Source organism: Pezoporus flaviventris, unplaced genomic scaffold (assembly GCF_033815535.1).
Source record: "Pezoporus flaviventris isolate CSIRO_AGI_PZ_B2104156 unplaced genomic scaffold, CSIRO_AGI_Pfla_v1 ptg000184l, whole genome shotgun sequence".
Taxonomy (NCBI): Eukaryota; Metazoa; Chordata; class Aves; order Psittaciformes; family Psittacidae; genus Pezoporus; species Pezoporus flaviventris.
This window is the reverse complement of record NW_026892732.1, coordinates 670,646-687,822: the sequence shown is the minus strand read 5'-3', so window position 1 is coordinate 687,822 and position 17,177 is coordinate 670,646. Positions and strand designations below refer to the sequence as shown.

General features: G+C 54.9%; 2 protein-coding genes across 5 annotated transcripts in view; one reads left to right on the top strand and one right to left on the bottom strand.

Annotated features, from left to right (window-relative positions):
• Positions 1-1,611: 1,611 nt before the first annotated feature.
• Positions 1,612-3,865, bottom strand: LOC133262048 (interleukin-1 receptor antagonist protein-like). Its single transcript, XM_061440930.1, has 6 exons — positions 3,139-3,865; positions 3,005-3,053; positions 2,747-2,924; positions 2,484-2,654; positions 2,217-2,362; positions 1,612-2,126 (listed from the first exon to the last, which is right to left on the bottom strand). The coding sequence occupies exons 1-6, from the start codon at positions 3,177-3,179 to the stop codon at positions 1,914-1,916; spliced, it is 798 nt and encodes a 265-aa protein (XP_061296914.1). The 5' UTR covers positions 3,180-3,865; the 3' UTR covers positions 1,612-1,913.
• A 1,006-nt stretch (positions 3,866-4,871) lies between these two features.
• The window catches only part of OGDH (oxoglutarate dehydrogenase), a 32,593-nt gene continuing 20,287 nt past the window's right edge, over positions 4,872-17,177 (top strand). For all 4 annotated transcript variants that reach the window (XM_061440924.1, XM_061440922.1, XM_061440925.1 and 1 more), the window contains exons 1-3: positions 4,872-4,984; positions 8,673-8,921; positions 15,428-15,616. In XM_061440924.1, the coding sequence (XP_061296908.1) occupies positions 8,700-8,921; positions 15,428-15,616 (411 nt within the window). In that variant the 5' untranslated portion in view covers positions 4,872-4,984; positions 8,673-8,699. The remainder of the gene's footprint in view (positions 4,985-8,672; positions 8,922-15,427; positions 15,617-17,177) is intronic.

The window sequence follows — 17,177 nt, the reverse complement described above, 5'->3', positions numbered from 1 at the left end:
GTTGCCATGGCACGCCGTGCCTGACCGTGCCGTGCCCGACCGTGCCCCAGCACCTCCCACCTTGAATGCCGGAGCATTCCACACTACACCATGCCATGGAATGACATGCTAGGCCATGTCATGCCACATCATGCTGTGCCATGCCTTCTTGTGCCAAGTCATGCCACATCATGCTATGCCATGCCTCCTCGCGCCATGTCATGTTATGCCAGACTATATTGTTATTAAACTCCGGGAAATAAACTCTCCAACCAGAACTGCAGAATCAATGGGGTTGGAAAAGACCTTCAAGATTATCAGCTCCAACCGTTCCCAGCACTGCCAAGGCCACCACTGACCCATGGCACTGAGGGTGTGTGAACACTTGCAGGGACGGTGACTGCAGCCCTGCCCTGGGCAGCCTGTTCCAATGCCTGAGCACCCTCTGGGGCAGGAATTGTTCCTCAGCTCCATCTAAACCTGCCCTGGGGCAGCTTGAGGCCGTTTCCTCTTGTCCCATCCCTTGTTCCTTGGGAGCAGAGCCCAGCCCCTCCTGGCTCCATCCTCCTGTCAGGCAGTTGTAGGGAGCAACCAGGTCCCCTCTGAGCCTTCTCTTCTCCATCTGACCCCCCCAGGTCCCTCAGCCCTTCCCCATCACCCCTGTGCTCCAGGCCCTGCTCCAGCCCCATTGCCCTTCTCTGGCCCAGCTCCAGCCCCTCAATGTCTCGTAGTGAGGGTCCCAGAGCTGAACACAGGATTCGAGGTGCAGCCTCACCAGTGCCCAGTGCAGGGGCACAACCACTACCCTGGCCCTGCTGCCGCACTGGTGCTGATCCAGGCCAGGATGCTGGGGACTTCTTGGCTGCCTGGGCACAAGGTGCTCGTGATCAGCTCCATCGATCAGCACCCCCAGGTCCTTTTCTATGAGCAGCTTTCCAGCCACTCTGCCCCAGTGAACGACAGGGTAGAAAACAACATGACTTTATTGCAGCACCGGGTGCTGGAGGATTTCTCTGCCTGTCTCACACACCCAGAAGAGACAGTTCACAGCTTATGTACCTTTATTATATATGTACTTCTTATAATGCCCTGAAATGTCCACCCAATTCCCATTCCTCAAGTTAATGAGAATGTGGGCAGACAAGGCCATGGCACAGGCACTGTGAATTTGAGGAGTGGCCCCTGGAGGTCATGGAATCCTTGCCTCTATATGCAGTGAATTACTAATTTAATTCAGTATCACTTCCACAAGAGGCTTTAACATGGCAGGCCACACTATGCCACAGCATACTACAGGATGCCATGCAATGCTACACCATGTCACACCATGCTATGCCAGGCCATGCAGTGCCACACCACATCACACCATGCTATGCCAGGCCATATCAAAGCAGGACATGCCATGCCACACCACGTCCTGCAGTGCCGCAGCTGCAGTGGGAAACCCATCCAGCCACCCCCCGGCTGCAGGAAGATCCTGCTGGTGCCAGCCAAGCCCGCATGCTGTGGGGTGACGCCCACCCCCTAGGCATTGCACCCAGGCCTGGAGAGCCCAGAAAGCAGCTGAAACTGCAGGGTTTCTCCATCCATACACCACTCCCCACATGATTTCACCCCTGTGAGACATCAGTATGAGAAACCTTTTATTTCCACCTCCATTACCAACAAATTCCAGAGAACAAAACCACAATATTTCCAATAAACTATACAATAAGTTAAAAGCAAGAAGTGTTACACAATAAATAAGAACAAAACCACTGGATATACACAATAAATAAGTACAAATGGGGGTGGGTTGGGCCAACAGGGCCCAGAGATGCTATTTCACCTGAAATAGATGTAGAGGATGGGGGGTCCCACTGGGATTTGTACTTGGTACATACGGCCTGAGAACCAGCGACTGCCAGTTGGGTTGGGTTGGGAGCGGGGGCTCCTCAGTGCCTGCTCAGCTCATAAGTGGCGATGTTGACCTGGTCAGGCTGGTTGGTGATGCTGACGGGCTGGCGGGGCTGCAGGGAGGTGCAGATGAACCAGCCAGGGAAGGCAGCCGACTCAAAGCGCGTGGTGCCCTCGGTTGGGCTGTCCAGGCGGTAGAAGATGAAGCGGGTCAGCTCCACACTCTCAATGTCCCTCCTGACGTCAGCTTCCTACAACCGAGGGGTGAAATGGGATTCAGGGTGAGGTGGAGCCCCCAGACCCATCCAAAATGGTGCCAGCAGGACCACCCCCCCGCTCACCTCGAGCTGCAGCACGGGCTCAGCACCGCTCATCACACATGACATGTAGAGTTGGTAGCCCTTGATGCCCAGTGCCACTGGCACCCGCCCAGTCCCTGGGCCACCCTGTGATGACTGAGGACGGTACAGAGCGATGTTGAGCTTCACTGCAGAAAGAAGGAATGAGTTAAAGGGTGATTGTGGAGCTGTGGGAAGGCACCTCTGTGGCCCTGGAGACATTGGGTCTGTTTGGGGATGGGGACATTGGTCAGGACTGTGTCCCCTTACCCTTCCGCCCAGCAGAGGGTCCCTGCAGGTGCAGGGCTACCAGCTGAGTGGGTGACTCCAGCACGAAGCACTTCTGGTCAATATCAAGGATGTCGAAGGACTGGGAGCGGGTGTAGCGATAGATGGGTGCTCCAGCATAGCTGCCATTAATCCGCTGGAAGGAGACAGGCTCTGTGGGGAGGGAGACAGTCAGGGGGATGCTGATGATCCCCACTGCAAGAGCATCCCCCACGTGGGTTGACACCCTGACGTCACCCCCATACCAAAAATATCATCCAGGAAGTCCCCAAGGTCACTGTCAGCAAACTCCTTGTCTGCTGGTTTGGTCACAGCTGCCACAAGGACAGCAGCCTGGCGAAAGGTCCTGGCAGGGTGTCCCTTGGTCACTGTCACCTGGATGCCCACCCCAGGCGATGCCATTTCCAAGTCCAGTTGGGGTTTCTGGGGAGGAAAGGGGATGTGGGGTGAGAGCCCAGCTTCTCCACACAGGGGTCTCACTGTTTCCACCACACCAGTGTTACCTTCTGCAGGCAGAGGCAGTCAGGGCCATAAAATGTCTCCTCATTCAGGCTAAAAGGCAAAGGGAGATGGTGAAGTCAGGGCCACCACGGCGGCATCACATGCCCCACGTCCCCTCTGGCACGGCCATGCTTACCTGCTTCTCTCCAGTATGTCCAAATCGGGGACGAATGCCATCTCCAAGGCTGATTGCAAAACCTGGGGAGAGACCTGCCGGTACCTGTTGAGTGCTGCGGCACCCGGCTTCCTGCTCCTGCTTGTGCTGCCTGTGGCGTCGCTTGAGTGCTCTGTGAGCCTGATGTTGGTGTGGTGGGTTTTCAAGAGTCTCCGAAGGAAGTGCCGTCAGAGCGGGCTTTCCACCTTTCGCAATGCCTGGGTTTGCCCAGTTCCTCCAGAGAGACTGAGAGGTTCGGGGGGTGCCCCTGAGCAGCACTGTGGGGCTGAACGTGGGGTTGTGTGCATGAAAGAATGGGGGGATGCTTTGGGGTTGGGGTATGGAGCAGAGAGCAGGGCTGATACTCTGGGGCTGGTATGTGGGGCAGAGAACGGTTTCATGTCAACGTCTGGGGCCAGTGCTTGTGTGCCAGCCCTCAGTGGCTGGGCTGACCCAGCAGGGACTGCCCCAGCACCAGCCCCGTCCCCATCCCACTGTGATGACAACCACCCTCGTCAGGGCTGGAACTGCACTGCCCCGGAAGGGGCCAGTGGCGCAAGTGCTGCAGCTCCACCATTTCCCCACGGCTGCCTCCTACGCTGCCTTGGCCCACAGCACCAGCTGGGCTCTCCCCATCGCCCCTCCTGTCCACACCACCCCCATACCAGGACCATGCTGACCCCTTGGGCCCTTGGGCCCACCTGTACTACATGGAGGCCACGGCCTTTGTGGGCAGCGTGACTTTGAGGACACTCCTTGCCACCGCCTGGCAGCGCTCCCTGCTCTGCCACACACCCAGGCAGGGTGCTGGTGATTGCGCCACGCTGGATGTGCGTGGCTGGGCTTGCATGGCTGCGGGCTCTCGGTGTTTTCCTGGGACCTGTTTCACTTCCCCAACGTGCTGTCTGCACCCTGAGCTTCCAGGCAGATCAGGCTGGTGCTGCTGTGACGCACCCTGTAGGAAATGGCCAGCAAGGCCAGAACTCCCCAGGAGGCCCTGCTCCCAACCCAACTCTCTCACGCTGTGGGTACCGAGTACAACCCCTGTGCTTTCCCTCGCACATTGAAGTAGAAACAAGAAGCAGGTCAGAAAGCCGAGCAGACCAGGGCACACACAGAGGCTTCAGGATGAGTGCCTCCTGCACCGCCCTGCCTGTGCCCCTCTCTGCTGAGGCCTGCTGGCTGTCACTGTGCTGGGGTGCCCCAGCAGGCCAGAGCTCCCCTGGGCCATGCTGGGGTCCCACATGCTGTGGTGGGGGTTCCCAGCCTGTCTTGAGGTCCCCAGGCCAAACTGAGGGTCCCTGGGCTGGCCTGAGGTGCCCAGGTCATACCGAGGGTTTCTGGTCTGCACTGGGGTCCCCAGGTCATAGCAGGGCTCCCAGGCTGCACTGGCCTCCTCAGGCCATACTGAGGTCCACAGGCCGGACCAGCGCCCACAGGCTGTACTGGAGACCCCAGCCCATAGTGGAGTCTAGTGGCCGGACCAGGGCTCACAGGCCGTACTGGGGTCTCCAGGCTGTAGAGGGGCCCACAGGCCATACCGGGGTCCTCAAGCCATACCGGGATCTACAGGCCGGAGCGGGGCGCGAGGCCTGCGCCGGTAACTATGGCAACGGCGCCTCAACGGCTGCACAGGCCCCGCCCCGCCCTGCCCGCGGAGGCGGCTGCGCATGCGCCACCGGGTGGCCCTGCGGGGGCGTGGCGAAGGACGAAGTGGGGCGTGGCGACGCGGTGACGCAGAGCGCGGGGCGGGGCGGCGCGGGGCGGCAGCGGGCGGTTGAGGCCGCTGTCAGAGCCGGGGCCGCGGGCGGGGCGGACGGGTGTGCCGGTGAGGAGCGCGGCCGGGCCGGGCGGCGGGGCAGGACCGGGGCGCACCGGGGCGGGGCGGAGGCTGGGGCAGGACGGGAGCGGGGAGAGAGGCGGTGGGCGCGCGGGAGGGGGACGCGGCCGCCCCCCCCCCCGTGTCCTTGGTGCCGCCGCCCGGGCGCCGTGGGGCGTGGGGGGGGGGAGGGGGTTGTGGTTGGGAGGGGGGGGGGGCGGGATTGCCGCTAGATGGGCAGCCCGGGTGGCCAATGAGAAGGCGGCTCGGCCCTTCGCGCCGCTCCTATAGGGCGTGAGGGACGCGAAGCCCGGGTAGCGGTGTCGGGCGCTGATTGGTGGGCGCTGATTGGGGGCAGGTCTGGCGAGCGCGCGCTCGTGTGCGTGTGTATGCGCGCACGGTGGCGGGTCCCGCGGCCCCTTCCCTCGCCCCCACGTGCGGCCCCCCCCCGGAGCTCGGGCTCGGGGCGCTCCGGCTGCGGGCACCGGGAGGGGAGCTACCGCTTCCCGTAGCGCTGGATTCGGTCTCGGTTTAACCCCCCCCCCATAAAGGCGCTGCTGGGGGCTGGTATGGGGGGTTGCGGCCGCAGGAGGTCCAGTTTGGTGCCTTAACCTGCTCGAATGGCTCTTGCCTATCCGAGCCGCTAACCTGTGCTGAACGTCCCTGTTTGACCTCTCGGTGAAGTGTGGGCTGTGGTCCGGCTGCTGCTGTTGGGGCCCCGGGCTTCCTCTCCTCACCCCCTTTCAGCTACAGCTCCTGGCATTGGCTTCGTACTCCCATGTGACCCCCGTCTCCGTTATCTCAGACTCAGTTTCCTGTGTCCTTGCTCTTGGTGCACCAAGATTGACCTCAGAAATATCCCTTCTCTGAGCTTGCCCTGGTTTGCGGCATGGGCTCCTGCACCTTGGGATGCCAAAGTTCCTGTGAGAGCCCTCAAAGCCTGGCTGGTTCTGTGCATTTTGGGCCAAACCCTGGCATTATCCCCTCCTGTTTTCCAGAGAGGTCACCCGGACACTGCTGAGCCGCAGCACTGAAACTGGACACCAAAGCTGGAGCCACCGCCGGCGTTTTCATCTTAAAGCTTTCGTGCCTGTGCGCTGGCACCCAGTTTGGTTGGCTCTGTAAAATACCTGCGTGTGGTTTCCAGTTTAATCTGAGGAGGGAAAGGTGGGAAAACATCTATATTGCCACACTTGCTGTCCCGCACCAGCCGTCTGTTTCCTGCCTGTTATGGTTCTGGTTTGACTGTGGGCAGGAGCGGGCAGGCTGGGTGGAAAGCACAAGTGCTCTTCCCTTTTTCCTTTGGGTAAATCTATAAAGCACTTTGGGTGAATTAGAGTGATGCCAGGTCTTCCTCTGGCTCTTTGGACCAAACTCTTGTGTTTTGAGGCTAGAGGTGTAGCTGCTGCTATGCTGAGTAGCCAGAATTAACTTCTGCAAGACAGATCTGGCAGCCTGGCTAATGGAACACTGCTCATGAAGGTGTGTTTTATTTCTCCAGTTTGCTGCGAAACTTCACTTTAATCTGGTGAATGCACGATGGCTGCATTGACATTGGGCTGCTGCTCATTAAACTGGTTGGGGATATGAAAACCGGCCAGTTGGGTCACCTCCAGCTCAGGTCCTGCCTCTTATGGGAGGAGCTGGGTGGAAAGGGCAGCTCCAAGAAGAGTTGACTCCAAGTGCCCGTGCTTCCCCCAAGATGATTTTGCTCTAGCAGTTTCCCTTGGGCTGTGGCTGTTGGTTGGATGTGTGTAATGAGGAGCATGGCTGACCCACACCAAGAGCTGCATGGTGGACTTTGCTGGGGGACCCTTGAGAGGTTTCATGCTGACTCCAGGTTGCTTTTCTGGGTTCTCTGAGCAAGGAGAGCCCCTTTATGGGTCTTTTAACTGTGTTGGCCTTCTTGGGTCTGAGCTTTTAAGGAGAAGCGATGAAGTGCTCTGTCCTGGACCCCCAGCCCAAGTGCTTTGCACCACTGTACCTCTATTTTGCAAGGGGTCTTCCCTGTAGACTGTTTTTTCCCAGCTTTATCATGTTGCATGTAACACAAACTGTTGGGAAGAAAGCCTTGGCCAAGCAGAGTGGTTGTGGTGTGAGGAATGTGGCAAAAGTCAAAGCCAAGACCTGCTGAGGAGAGAGGAGAGTGGAAGAAGCTTCCATGCTGTGTCTGCGTGGTGAGGGCTGGCCTCGAGGAGCACACCCCACTAGACCCAGTCAGCTTGGTGGGAAGAGAAATGTGCCATTCAGCCTTAAAATCCAGCTGGTGACAAGAGTTTTCAGCACAGTGCTTTCAAGTGCTTATCTTTGAACTTGTCTGACGTCCCTGCAAGTGGGAGTTTGAGGGGCCAAAGTGTCCAGCCTCTGCTGGAATCTGAGTATTGTGGAGAGGATTTTCCTGTTTAAAAAAAAAAAAAAAAAGGAAAAGAGGATTCTCAGAGGAAGAATTAAAAAAATAGAAGAAATTGAAGAATTTCTTCATCAGGGACTGTAGTGATAGTACAAGGGGGAATCACAGAGTGATTTGCGTCGGAAAGGACCTTAAGATGATCCAGATCCAACCCCCTGCCACAGGCGAGGACGCCTAACACTAGACCATGTTGTCCAAGGCTCTATCCATGCTGGCCTTGAACACTGCCAGGGATGGAGCATTTATCACTTCTCTGGGCAACCTGTGCCAGCACCTCAGCACCCTCACAGTAAAGAACTTCTTTATATCTAACCTGAACTCCCCTGGTTTCAGTTAGGCATTTGTTCCCAAATGCTTCCTTTGAAGGCCAAAAACGAAAAGCAGGGTACTTTTGATATGCTTACTGCTATGTTAATATTTGAGGATGGAAGCAGCAGATTATGACTTGGCATGCTCCTTTCCTTGCACCAAAGGCTTTGGAGCAAACACACCACCGTGCAATGCAGTCCTGTAGCCTCCACAGATCTGAGCTGAGCATCCAGACTAATGAGGGGCTGGGATTAAACAGACTGAGTGAAGACTGAGATGAGCTCTTAGGCAGAAGTTCTTCCTTGTGAGGGTGCTGAGGCGCTGGCACAGGGTGCCCAGAGAAGCTGTGGCTGCCCCATCCCTGGCAGTGCTCAAGGGCAGGTTGGACACGGGCTTGGAGCAAGCTGCTCTAGTGGAAGGTGTCTCTGCCTGCGGCAGGGGTTAGAGCTGGAGGAGCTTTAAGGTCCCTTCAACCCAAAGATTTCCCTGGTTCTATGATAATACTTTATGGATTTATCATTTGAAGAAGGGTAGCTGTTGTTGGTTAGAAACTAAAGAGGAAAGCACCAGGGGAACCTGGTAACTTTCACTGCTAATCCAGTCTGCATTGCACCATCAGGGATGCTTTATGCAGGTGCTGATGCAAAAAAGGCTTAAGTGGTTATGATGTCCAGTGGCTTGTTTGAGGCTGGTGTTGGGTTTCTGCCAAGCAAATCTGCTTTTCCCTGTTGTGCCGGGGGGTGCCAGGGCCATGCTGGCATTGATGGGGGAGCAGCACAGCTGTGCCCAGCACCTTGGCCAGAAACTGTGTTTCCCATCCCTGGAATGGGGTGGATGGGTCAATCTGAATTAAAGACTGATCCTAAGCTCCGTTCTCTGTGCTCAGGGCTGATGAGGGGTGATGAGGAGGGGTGTTGGTCTCTGCTCTGTGCTCTCCTGCCCTCATTTCTAACCCACTTTTCCCTTCTCTCCCAACAGGAGCTTGTGTGAAGCGACAGGGCAAACATGCTTAACTTAAGGACTTGTGTGGCAAAGCTGAGGCCGTTGACGGCCTCACAGACTGTAAAGACAATTTCCCAACAGAGGCTGGCAGCACCCAGGACGTTTCAACAGATCCAGTGCTACAGTGCACCGGTGGCTGCTGAGCCTTTTTTGAGTGGGACTAGTTCAAACTACGTGGAGGAAATGTATTATGCTTGGCTGGAAAATCCCAAAAGTGTACATAAGGTAAGAAGCCCCCTGGCCAGGATCTTGCCTTCGCTTCTCTCTCTCTTTGTGTCGTGGGATCAGGTAAGTGCACGTGTCCCAAGGAGGATTGAGTTCAACTGGAGGGGCCGGATGGTTGTGGATCATCCTTCTGCCTTGCTTTGCCCGGAAGAAACATCAGTGATGCCTTGAGGAAGAACCAAGAGGAGTGTCTCTGTTCCAGAGGGAATGTCATGGGCTTGTGGAACGCAGGCAGTATCCTGGATTGCAAGTGGATACAAGGAATGGCTTCTTCTGGGAATCTACCTTTAATGAGCTGCTGCTGCTTCATTTCTTCCAGCTCTGATGGCTCACCACGGGCTTTATTCTGGGGGGGTGGGGGAGTCAGGGAGTGTATTCTCCACATCTCCACTGGTTGATTTTGTGTTTCAGGCATGTTTCATGTTTGTTATGTGTTGGGGTGGATGGGCTGTAGCTAAGCTTGACTTCGAGCTTGTGTATGAAGCCAGAGGGCTGATCTGCAGCCTTGGGAGGGGACTGGTCTGGTGGCCAGAGGGATTCTCACCAGCTGCTCCTGAACATAACATTGTAAAGCCAACCTGGCCATGGGCAGTATGTGCAGAGGGCTGTCTTGACCTCAATTACTGAAGCTCCTTCAGTGAGGTGAAGGCTCTTTGGCTTCTAGTCCACGTTTGAGGGCTCAGCTGGGAGGAAGATTTCTGAAACCTGACTGTTTTTTCCCCCATCCTCAGTGTTTCACAAGGAAAATGTTTCTCTGGTGACTAAGTCTCAGCATTACCCAGGGGATTTTTAAGACAGTTTCGTACATGTCCTGATGTAGAGCAGGGATTTTGTGTATTTAGTAGCATATGAGAAGTTTGTAGACCAGGACACAATGGTTAAATGAGCAGTCAGGGCTGAGTAAGGGATCTCATGCCCCAATGCCTGCATCAGCATTGAGTGTTTTTGATAGTACTGATCCCATGCATCCGAAGTGTGCAGCCTGTGGAGTGCTGTAAAGGTCTTAAGGTAGGATCAAAGCTGGATTTTCACAAAATGTTGACTTTATGCTTCTTTGGAGTAAATGGGTTGCTGAGCCGAGCAATACAAACTTGGAAAACACAAAGCATGTTGGTTTGGGTTGTGCCTTTTGTCAAATAGTGACTTGAAAGCTACCCAAGCACATGCAGGTGGTGCAATGCCATCTTTCAGAGGCAGGATATTGAATTAAAAGCCATGAATCGAAGTGCTGTAGAGAAGGTTACACCAGTCGTGTCCTGGCAACAGGCACAGTTGTGTTTTTGGCAACGAGGCTCCACAGTCTGATAATGGCTCTTTGATGTCTGGACCTGGCTCAGTCTTGAATGTTGCTCTGAGCAGATGTGTGGGTAAATACCAAGACTAACTGCGCACCTAGCTGGGAAGCGTATTTGGGTTGTGAGGCCAGGCCTCTGGGAGCTCTTCTGGCCTTGTCACCTCTCTAATGTAGCCCAAGTAGCTTCATCAGCTAGTCTGTAGGTAGACAGTGCTGGATAGGGCTCCTCATGCATGCTTGGCTGAAGAAGCTGGAGGAGAATTTCAGTTGCAAGGAACCTCTGGAGCTTCTGCCCTGGCATAGCTGGTTTGGAGGCAGCATCCAGCTTCGTGGCTAAAGCAGCTCCCTCCGGCCATTGTGTGGTGCAGTTTTGAGCACCTCCAAGGGTGGAGCTCCCACCACCTCCCCAGGGCCCTGGTCCCGTGTTAATGGTGAAGAACTGCAAATATGGGTTAGTCACCTCTGGAAATCCTCATCCCTTAAAGTGACTGTAAGTGCTCAGAGAGCAGTGCAGGAGTTGACATGAGATTTTTGCCCCCAGTGCTGCTGGGAATGGTTTGTGACAGGAGGAAAACCAGTGTGACAATGAAATGGGGTCTCATCATTACCAGGAAGTGAAGCTGACACTAGTAGTATAAAAAGCGAGTCCTTTGGGCTGCTTTACAAACAAAATCAAGCTTGCATCCTGCTTGTCAGAAAAGGTGTTGGACCAGGGAGATTTCACCGGGTGGTCTTTGAAGACTGCTTCCAACTCAAACCATTCTGATCCCATGAAATCCAGGTCCCGGTCCCAAAACTTCTGTTGGGGTTGCTACCTGAGCTGGCATGGACTTTGCTGTTGCTCCCTGATGTAGCTGTTGTCCAGGACTCATCTCACCTGGGTGTATCGCTCCTCGTTCCTGTGACCTTTACCAAGATCCCTTCCCAGCTCCTGCCTTTGCCCTGTTCTCCTCTCTGCACTTCTCCATGGCTCACTCTGTCCCCACTGGGACGCTGAGCTGCTATTTTGGGGTCAGGGTTGTGGCCAGCCCTGGTCCTGTGTTGGCTCTGGCGTGACGCTGAAGCAGCAGTGGAGTGTGACACCCTTTTCCTTGATAAGCACTGGCCTCCATCCTGTTAGGTGGAGGGTCAGACCCGGCTGTGGCTTATCTGTCCCCTGCATAGGGTAGGGACCGTCTACTCCCCATGCTGCTTTTGGCTGGTGAGGGCAAGACCTTCATCCAGGGAAGGGCTGGAGTTTCTTTGCTGTTGTCGTGAAGCCTGTGAGAGCGCCAGGCAGGCTGAGCAAAGTGAATTCGCTTCCTCTATGTACACACTGGGGGTTTAAACTTCAGGGGGTACTTGGGTGCTTGTTTAAAGCAGGAAAGATTAAAACCCAAAACAAGCTGGTTTAGGTTTTTTTTCTGGGTTCAGGCCTTCAGCTGACCTCTGGTTTCTGAGGCTGATGAGCAAGTATGAGCATCCTGCTGTGGGAGGAGCAGGCGAGGGTGCAGGCATCACTGCTGGAGGGCTGCTTGCTCCTGGGACCACTTCCCAAGGGAGCAGGAACACCCTCTTCCTGCCCCTGCTGTGCCAGCTCTGGTGCAGGCCTGGATGCTGGCGATGCGTGGCACAGCCCATGCTGCTGCTCAGGATCTTAAAGGTCTTTTCCAGCCTGGTTGATTCTGTGGAAGGGATGCATCCTTCCCCATAGGTATGTGCATCAAACAGTCTTTAATATGCCAGTGGTTTGATTTTGACACTGAAAGTGGGTTTATGGCGACAACACGTGTGGCCCAGCGTTGACAACACAATGTCAAGAGCCCACAGGCTGCGGTGAGGCCAGACCCTGGTAGTGCCTTTGCTGTGTCCTTTGCAGTTGTGCTTGCAATGGGCCCGGCCTGGGTTTGATAGGAGTCTCCTTGAGAGTTTGAACTGTTTGGGTTCGATACCTGTCTTCAGAAGCGAGGGCGATGGAAAATTGAAGTTTCTTGGTTGTGTTATGGTCCATATGTTTACGGACCAGGCAATGTGCAGAGCGCGAGCTGATCAATAGCTGCTTGACCCCCTCCTCAGCACAGGCTACTTGCTGTGACTTTGGTTCAGGCTTCTCCCAGCCTAAAGCTCTGAATGTTCCTCCTGTTCTCGCTGCTAAAGCAGGATGTGCGGCCTCATTCACTGCCCATGCAGAGCAGGTCCGCTCGGTGCTCTCTGTCCCCTGGAGTCCATGGCAGCAGAAAGGAGCCAGGGACCCATCCTAAGCTGGAGGTAGAGGCCATGTCTCCCTTGTGCACCTCCCAGCCTGGAGCAGCCCCAGCCCAGTTTGAGGCACCCAGCAGCGGATGGGAAATGTCACCCCTCTGCCCTGGCTGTGCGTGCCAGAGCTCTGAGGAAACGGCTTCTCCACACCCTTCTCCAGGAAGCAAGACTGAACGCAGTGAAAGATGCTGGGTTCATTTGGTGAGCTGTTCTGGGGCTGTTCTTGATGGAGAAGCCTGTGGTGAGCTCTGCTCTCAGAGCTGAGCTCAGGTTGCTTCTAAAGCCTGAACTCGGCTTTCTCCCATCCTGCTGGGAACGCTGGGCTGGCAAATGCCTTGTGCTGTGGCCATGGTGGGATGTGTGGCTGTAGGATGGTCTGAAAATGAGGGGAATTTGAGGTCTCTTTACCCAAAACGTATACAATACCCTATATATATGTGTGTGTGTGTGTGTATACATATACACACATATATATATAAGAGCCCAGGAGTGCTCACAGGGCTGCTGTGGGCACAGAGAGGGTTGGAGGGGAATAACCCAATGAGTTTTTTTGCTGCTGCTGCCTTCAGCAAGGGCTGGAGTAAGGCCTTGATAAAGCTGGGGCTGCTCAGCCTCTCCCAAGGGTACGAGAGCTCCAAAGGCACCTGCACTGGTCACCAGAAACCCCCGGGTGGCTCTTGAGTAGTCCTGAGTTCAAAACCACACCAGGGACTTGAAAGCTGATGTTTTCATGGTGCTTATCAGGGCCACAGTCCTCACAGGGTTGGCCTGGAATACTCTGTAATTAGGTTGGGCAATAAAGCATTTAGTGAAAGTGCCTGAACTGACCGAGCTGGTGCCACACCTTGTTTGGAGAGCTTAGAATGAGCTTTTTCTTTCAAAACAGAAGCAGATTGCATCTCCAAGGGGTTTATGTTGAATATCAGCAGGGGGGAGGTCACAAAGGCCTCCTGAATCCCTGCCTGTCCCCCCCCAGCACCACTGCCAGTGTCCTCCCTGGTCCAGCAAACGCTCTTTCTTGCCTGTCTTTTATTTTCCAGTACATTAAAGCAGCCTTAAACCCCCTGGCAAAGCAGCCAGCCAGATTTTCCTCCCTGTCCCAAGGGCACAGAGACCATCCTGGCATGTTTGCCCCTCCTGCCTGCCCCTTTGGGGGCACCTGTGACCCTGGAAAGGGGATGGCACTTGGGCTTCTCTTGCCAGGAGTCAGGATCATGTAAAAAGCAGCTCTTTTCTTAATGAACCTTCCTTTAGCAGCCAGCAATTGGAGCAGGGTCGGGTGTTTTCTATCTTTGCTGTTTGAGTGTTTTTTTTCCCTCTTTCCTTTTGGGAGCTATTATTTATCAGTTACGGTGCCAGATTATTCCAGATTTTATTTATGTTCCTTCAGCATGACCTGTTTCTAAATATATTCACCTTGTGCAAGTGTGTGATGGGGTGTCTGGGTAAATCTGGGCTAGAAATAGCTTCCTGGAGCATGTGATGGAGGAAGGGGGAGGGCTGATGTTCCTCTGGCAAAGGTCAGGTTTCCAGTCCCTGCCACCATACCAGGGGTGCAAAAGCTGCTTTTTCTGCCCCAAACCCCCACTGGAGTTGCTCTTGGGCTCTTTTTGATGTGATTTAAATGTGGTGGGGTTGACAGGGCAGTGCTTTGCCTGTCGCTGCATCATAGAACAGAATCAACCAGGTTGGAGAAGCCCTTTAAGCTCATCAAGTCCAACCATTCCCAGCACTGCCAAGGCCACCACTGACCCATGGCACTGAGGCCTTGTCTCAACTCTGTGTGAACACTTGCAGGGACGGTGACTGCAGCCCTGCCCTGGGCAGCCTGTTCCAATGCCTGAGCACCCTCTGGGGAAGGAATTCCCCTCAGCTCCATCTAAACCTGCCCTGGTGCAGCTTGAGGCCGTTTCCTCTTGTCCCGTCCCTTGTTCCTTGGGAGCAGAGCCCAGCCCCTCCTGGCTCCATCCTCCTCTCAGGCAGTTGTAGGGAGCGATCAGGTCCCCCCTGAGCCTTGTCTTCTCCATCTGACCCCCCCAGGTCCCTCAGCCCTTCCCCATCACACTTGTGCTCCAGGCCCTGCTCCAGCTCCATTGCCCTTCTCTGGCCCCGCTCCAGCACCATCACTGAGATTGGTTTGGTGCTCTCTACACATGAGGTTTGGGGCATGCAGGGTGCTGAGATTGGAGGAGAGACCCAGACAGGACCTGTTTGCTGTAGCTGCGGTCTCAGGTATATGCTGGGACATGAATGCTGCTTGCCTTGCCCTTGTACTTTGGGATCAGTCAGTGGCAGAGGTGAGAGCGTGACAGGAGGATGTGGCTTGGACTTTGCTCTGCTGGTCTCCTCTTTCCCAGGTCTCCTGCTGCCTCTCCCAGTAGACAGGTCAGCTTGGGTTTGGCCTAGGATGGTTCTGGGCTCTTCAGGCTGCTGGTTCAGGGTTGGACAGTATGGCATATGCTGGGTCTTGGGCCATTCAGACCATGAAAAAGAGGAAGAGGTGTATTTGATTACAGGGCAAAAGCATTTCAGAAAGTACTGTGGGTGTTCAGGGGGCAGTCTCCTGGAAAGCAGGAAACGAGAGCCTGGAGCCAGGCTGGGGCTTGTTGCTCTGAGTAGCAGTTTCAGGAGCCAAGGTGGGCAAAGGGTGTCACCATGTCCTGTCCCAAGCACTGCTGCCGAGGGAGGAGGGCTCTGGGGATGGTCTCATGCCAAAAGAGGTAACCCAGAGGGATGGGAGGAAGGATAATGGCATCAGTAGAATGGCAGGAGAGCTCTGGTGCTTTCTTGTTGAAGGCAGCAACTGCCTTCAGCAGCAGCTGTGTGAGCTGGGGTGCAGGGAGGAGGCAGCTCTGTCCCTGGGGGATTTTACTTCCTGCTTTGGCAATAGAGCTGAGACCCCTGTAACCCTGAGTGAGGAGGGTTTGGGTCCTGGATAATGACTCTGTCTCCTCTCTTCTTTCTCTTTTCCTAGTCATGGGACATCTTCTTTCGCAACGCCAATGCTGGAGCTGCTCCAGGCACTGCTTACCAAAGCCCCCCTCCACTCAGTACCAGCCTTTCCACGCTGACCCAGGCCCAGTTTCTGGGTCAGGCACAGCCCAACGTAGATAAACTGGTGGAGGATCATCTTGCAGTACAGTCTCTCATCAGGGCTTATCAGGTAAGGAGGCTGTGTGAGGAGGAGCCTGCCCTGTATATAGGGGCATGCAGTGGCACAGGTGGTCTGGGTTAGTGCAGGTGATGCATGTGTTTGGCATGGAGAGTATGCTGGATGCCTGCTGGGCTGCCTGGCTTTTAAGAGGAGCTGCTGATTTGTCTGGGCAGAAGCTTAGCTGGGGCTTTGGTGGACAATAGGAAGATTAAAGCTGTTGTCACCCAAACAGCAACTAGGATGCAGGGAAGGGGTGGTCTTGGTGGTTTGCTGGCTTCTGGAATGATGCTCCTGTGCTATGGGCCCCTGCCATGCTCAGCAGTGGTGTGGGACACCCATCCTGCTTCCCCTATGTTGCTGCAAGAACTTCTGAGGTCCCAAAATAAAAGTTCAGGAAACATCTCCTTGTGATTTACAACCTGGAGGAGAGCTGTGGTGCTGCTGGGCTGCAACTCAGACTGATGCTGCTGAAGTCAGCCTTCTGGGAGACACAAGTTTCAAGCAGGAAGGAAACATCTTCCGGCTAGGCGGTGGCCAGCAAGTATTTTAACTCGAGAGAACATTTAAATGTATTTCTTCATTTAGAAGTGTGATCCTGTCACCTCTGGTTACACTCCAGTTTGTCAAGTGTGGGGTCTCTCACCGGAGCTTTGACAAGAAGTGAACAAACCCGGGTGCTGTGGAGGAGTGCCCTGTTCCTGCAAAGGAGCACCTGCTGCAGGTCATGTTCCTGCTCAGATACGAGGAAATCCAGTGCATAGGGCCACAGGTTAAGGCAAGAACTGCAGCACTGGGCAAGTCCAGAGGTCTGCCCAGGCTTGGCCCTGCTCTCTGGTTTGAAGGTGCCCATGCCCTGCCTGCCTCCGGAGCTGAGGAGCTGACGTCAGTGCTGGGACACTCCCTGCTTTTCCATAGGGAGGGACCTGTTTGTAACAACCTACATCTATCCTTGTGACTGGTTCCATGGGAGGTGACCCTGCCGGCTCGCTCCAGCTCGGGTGGATCCTGGTGACCTGCTAGAGGCCACGCAGCTCTCAGCGGTGGAACAAGCGAGCAGATGCCAAGTTCAAACAACTGGAAGGAGCAGCTCCAAGTCAGCAATTTGAACACAAAACCTGTAACCATTTCTGCTTTCCCATCACTTCCTCAGTCTCTTGAGTGGCAGCACTGGGGCATGATTGCTCTTGGATGTATTTTTCTTCAGTGAGCAATGCAGCTCCCTTCCTACCCTGGTATCACTGTGGCAGCCCCTGTGCTGCAGTGGGGAAGTTCAGTGCAGTGTATGGAGGTATGAAAGAGTAGGAAGGCAGGAGGAAGTGCTGCCTGTGATGGGGAACATACTTAAAACAGCAGGCAATTACTTCTTAATTGGATGAACTGGATGCATCCTCTCCATGCTGGCTGTAGCCAGGTCTCCTGTTTGGGTCATTGGAGGGTACAGTTTCTTTTTCTTCCTTTGTTGTCTGTGTACCTGAGGAAACCCTTCCTGTTACTCTTCATGTCCTTAGCCAAGTTCAGCTCCAGCTGCTCCTTGGTTTTCCTGAACCAATCCCTGCCCTCCCAGGCCATG

Bases quoted from the DNA above. Each gene is read 5' to 3' on its own strand.
- LOC133262048 (XM_061440930.1), bottom strand. From the start codon at position 3,179: ATGGCATTCGTCCCCGATTTGGACATACTGGAGAGAAGCAG. The intron at 3,054-3,138 runs GTAAGCATGGCC...TTTGCCTTTTAG, and splicing joins GACATACTGGAGAGAAGCAG to CCTGAATGAGGAGACATTTT. The intron at 2,127-2,216 runs GTGAGCGGGGGG...CCTCGGTTGTAG, and splicing joins AGCCCGTGCTGCAGCTCGAG to GAAGCTGACGTCAGGAGGGA.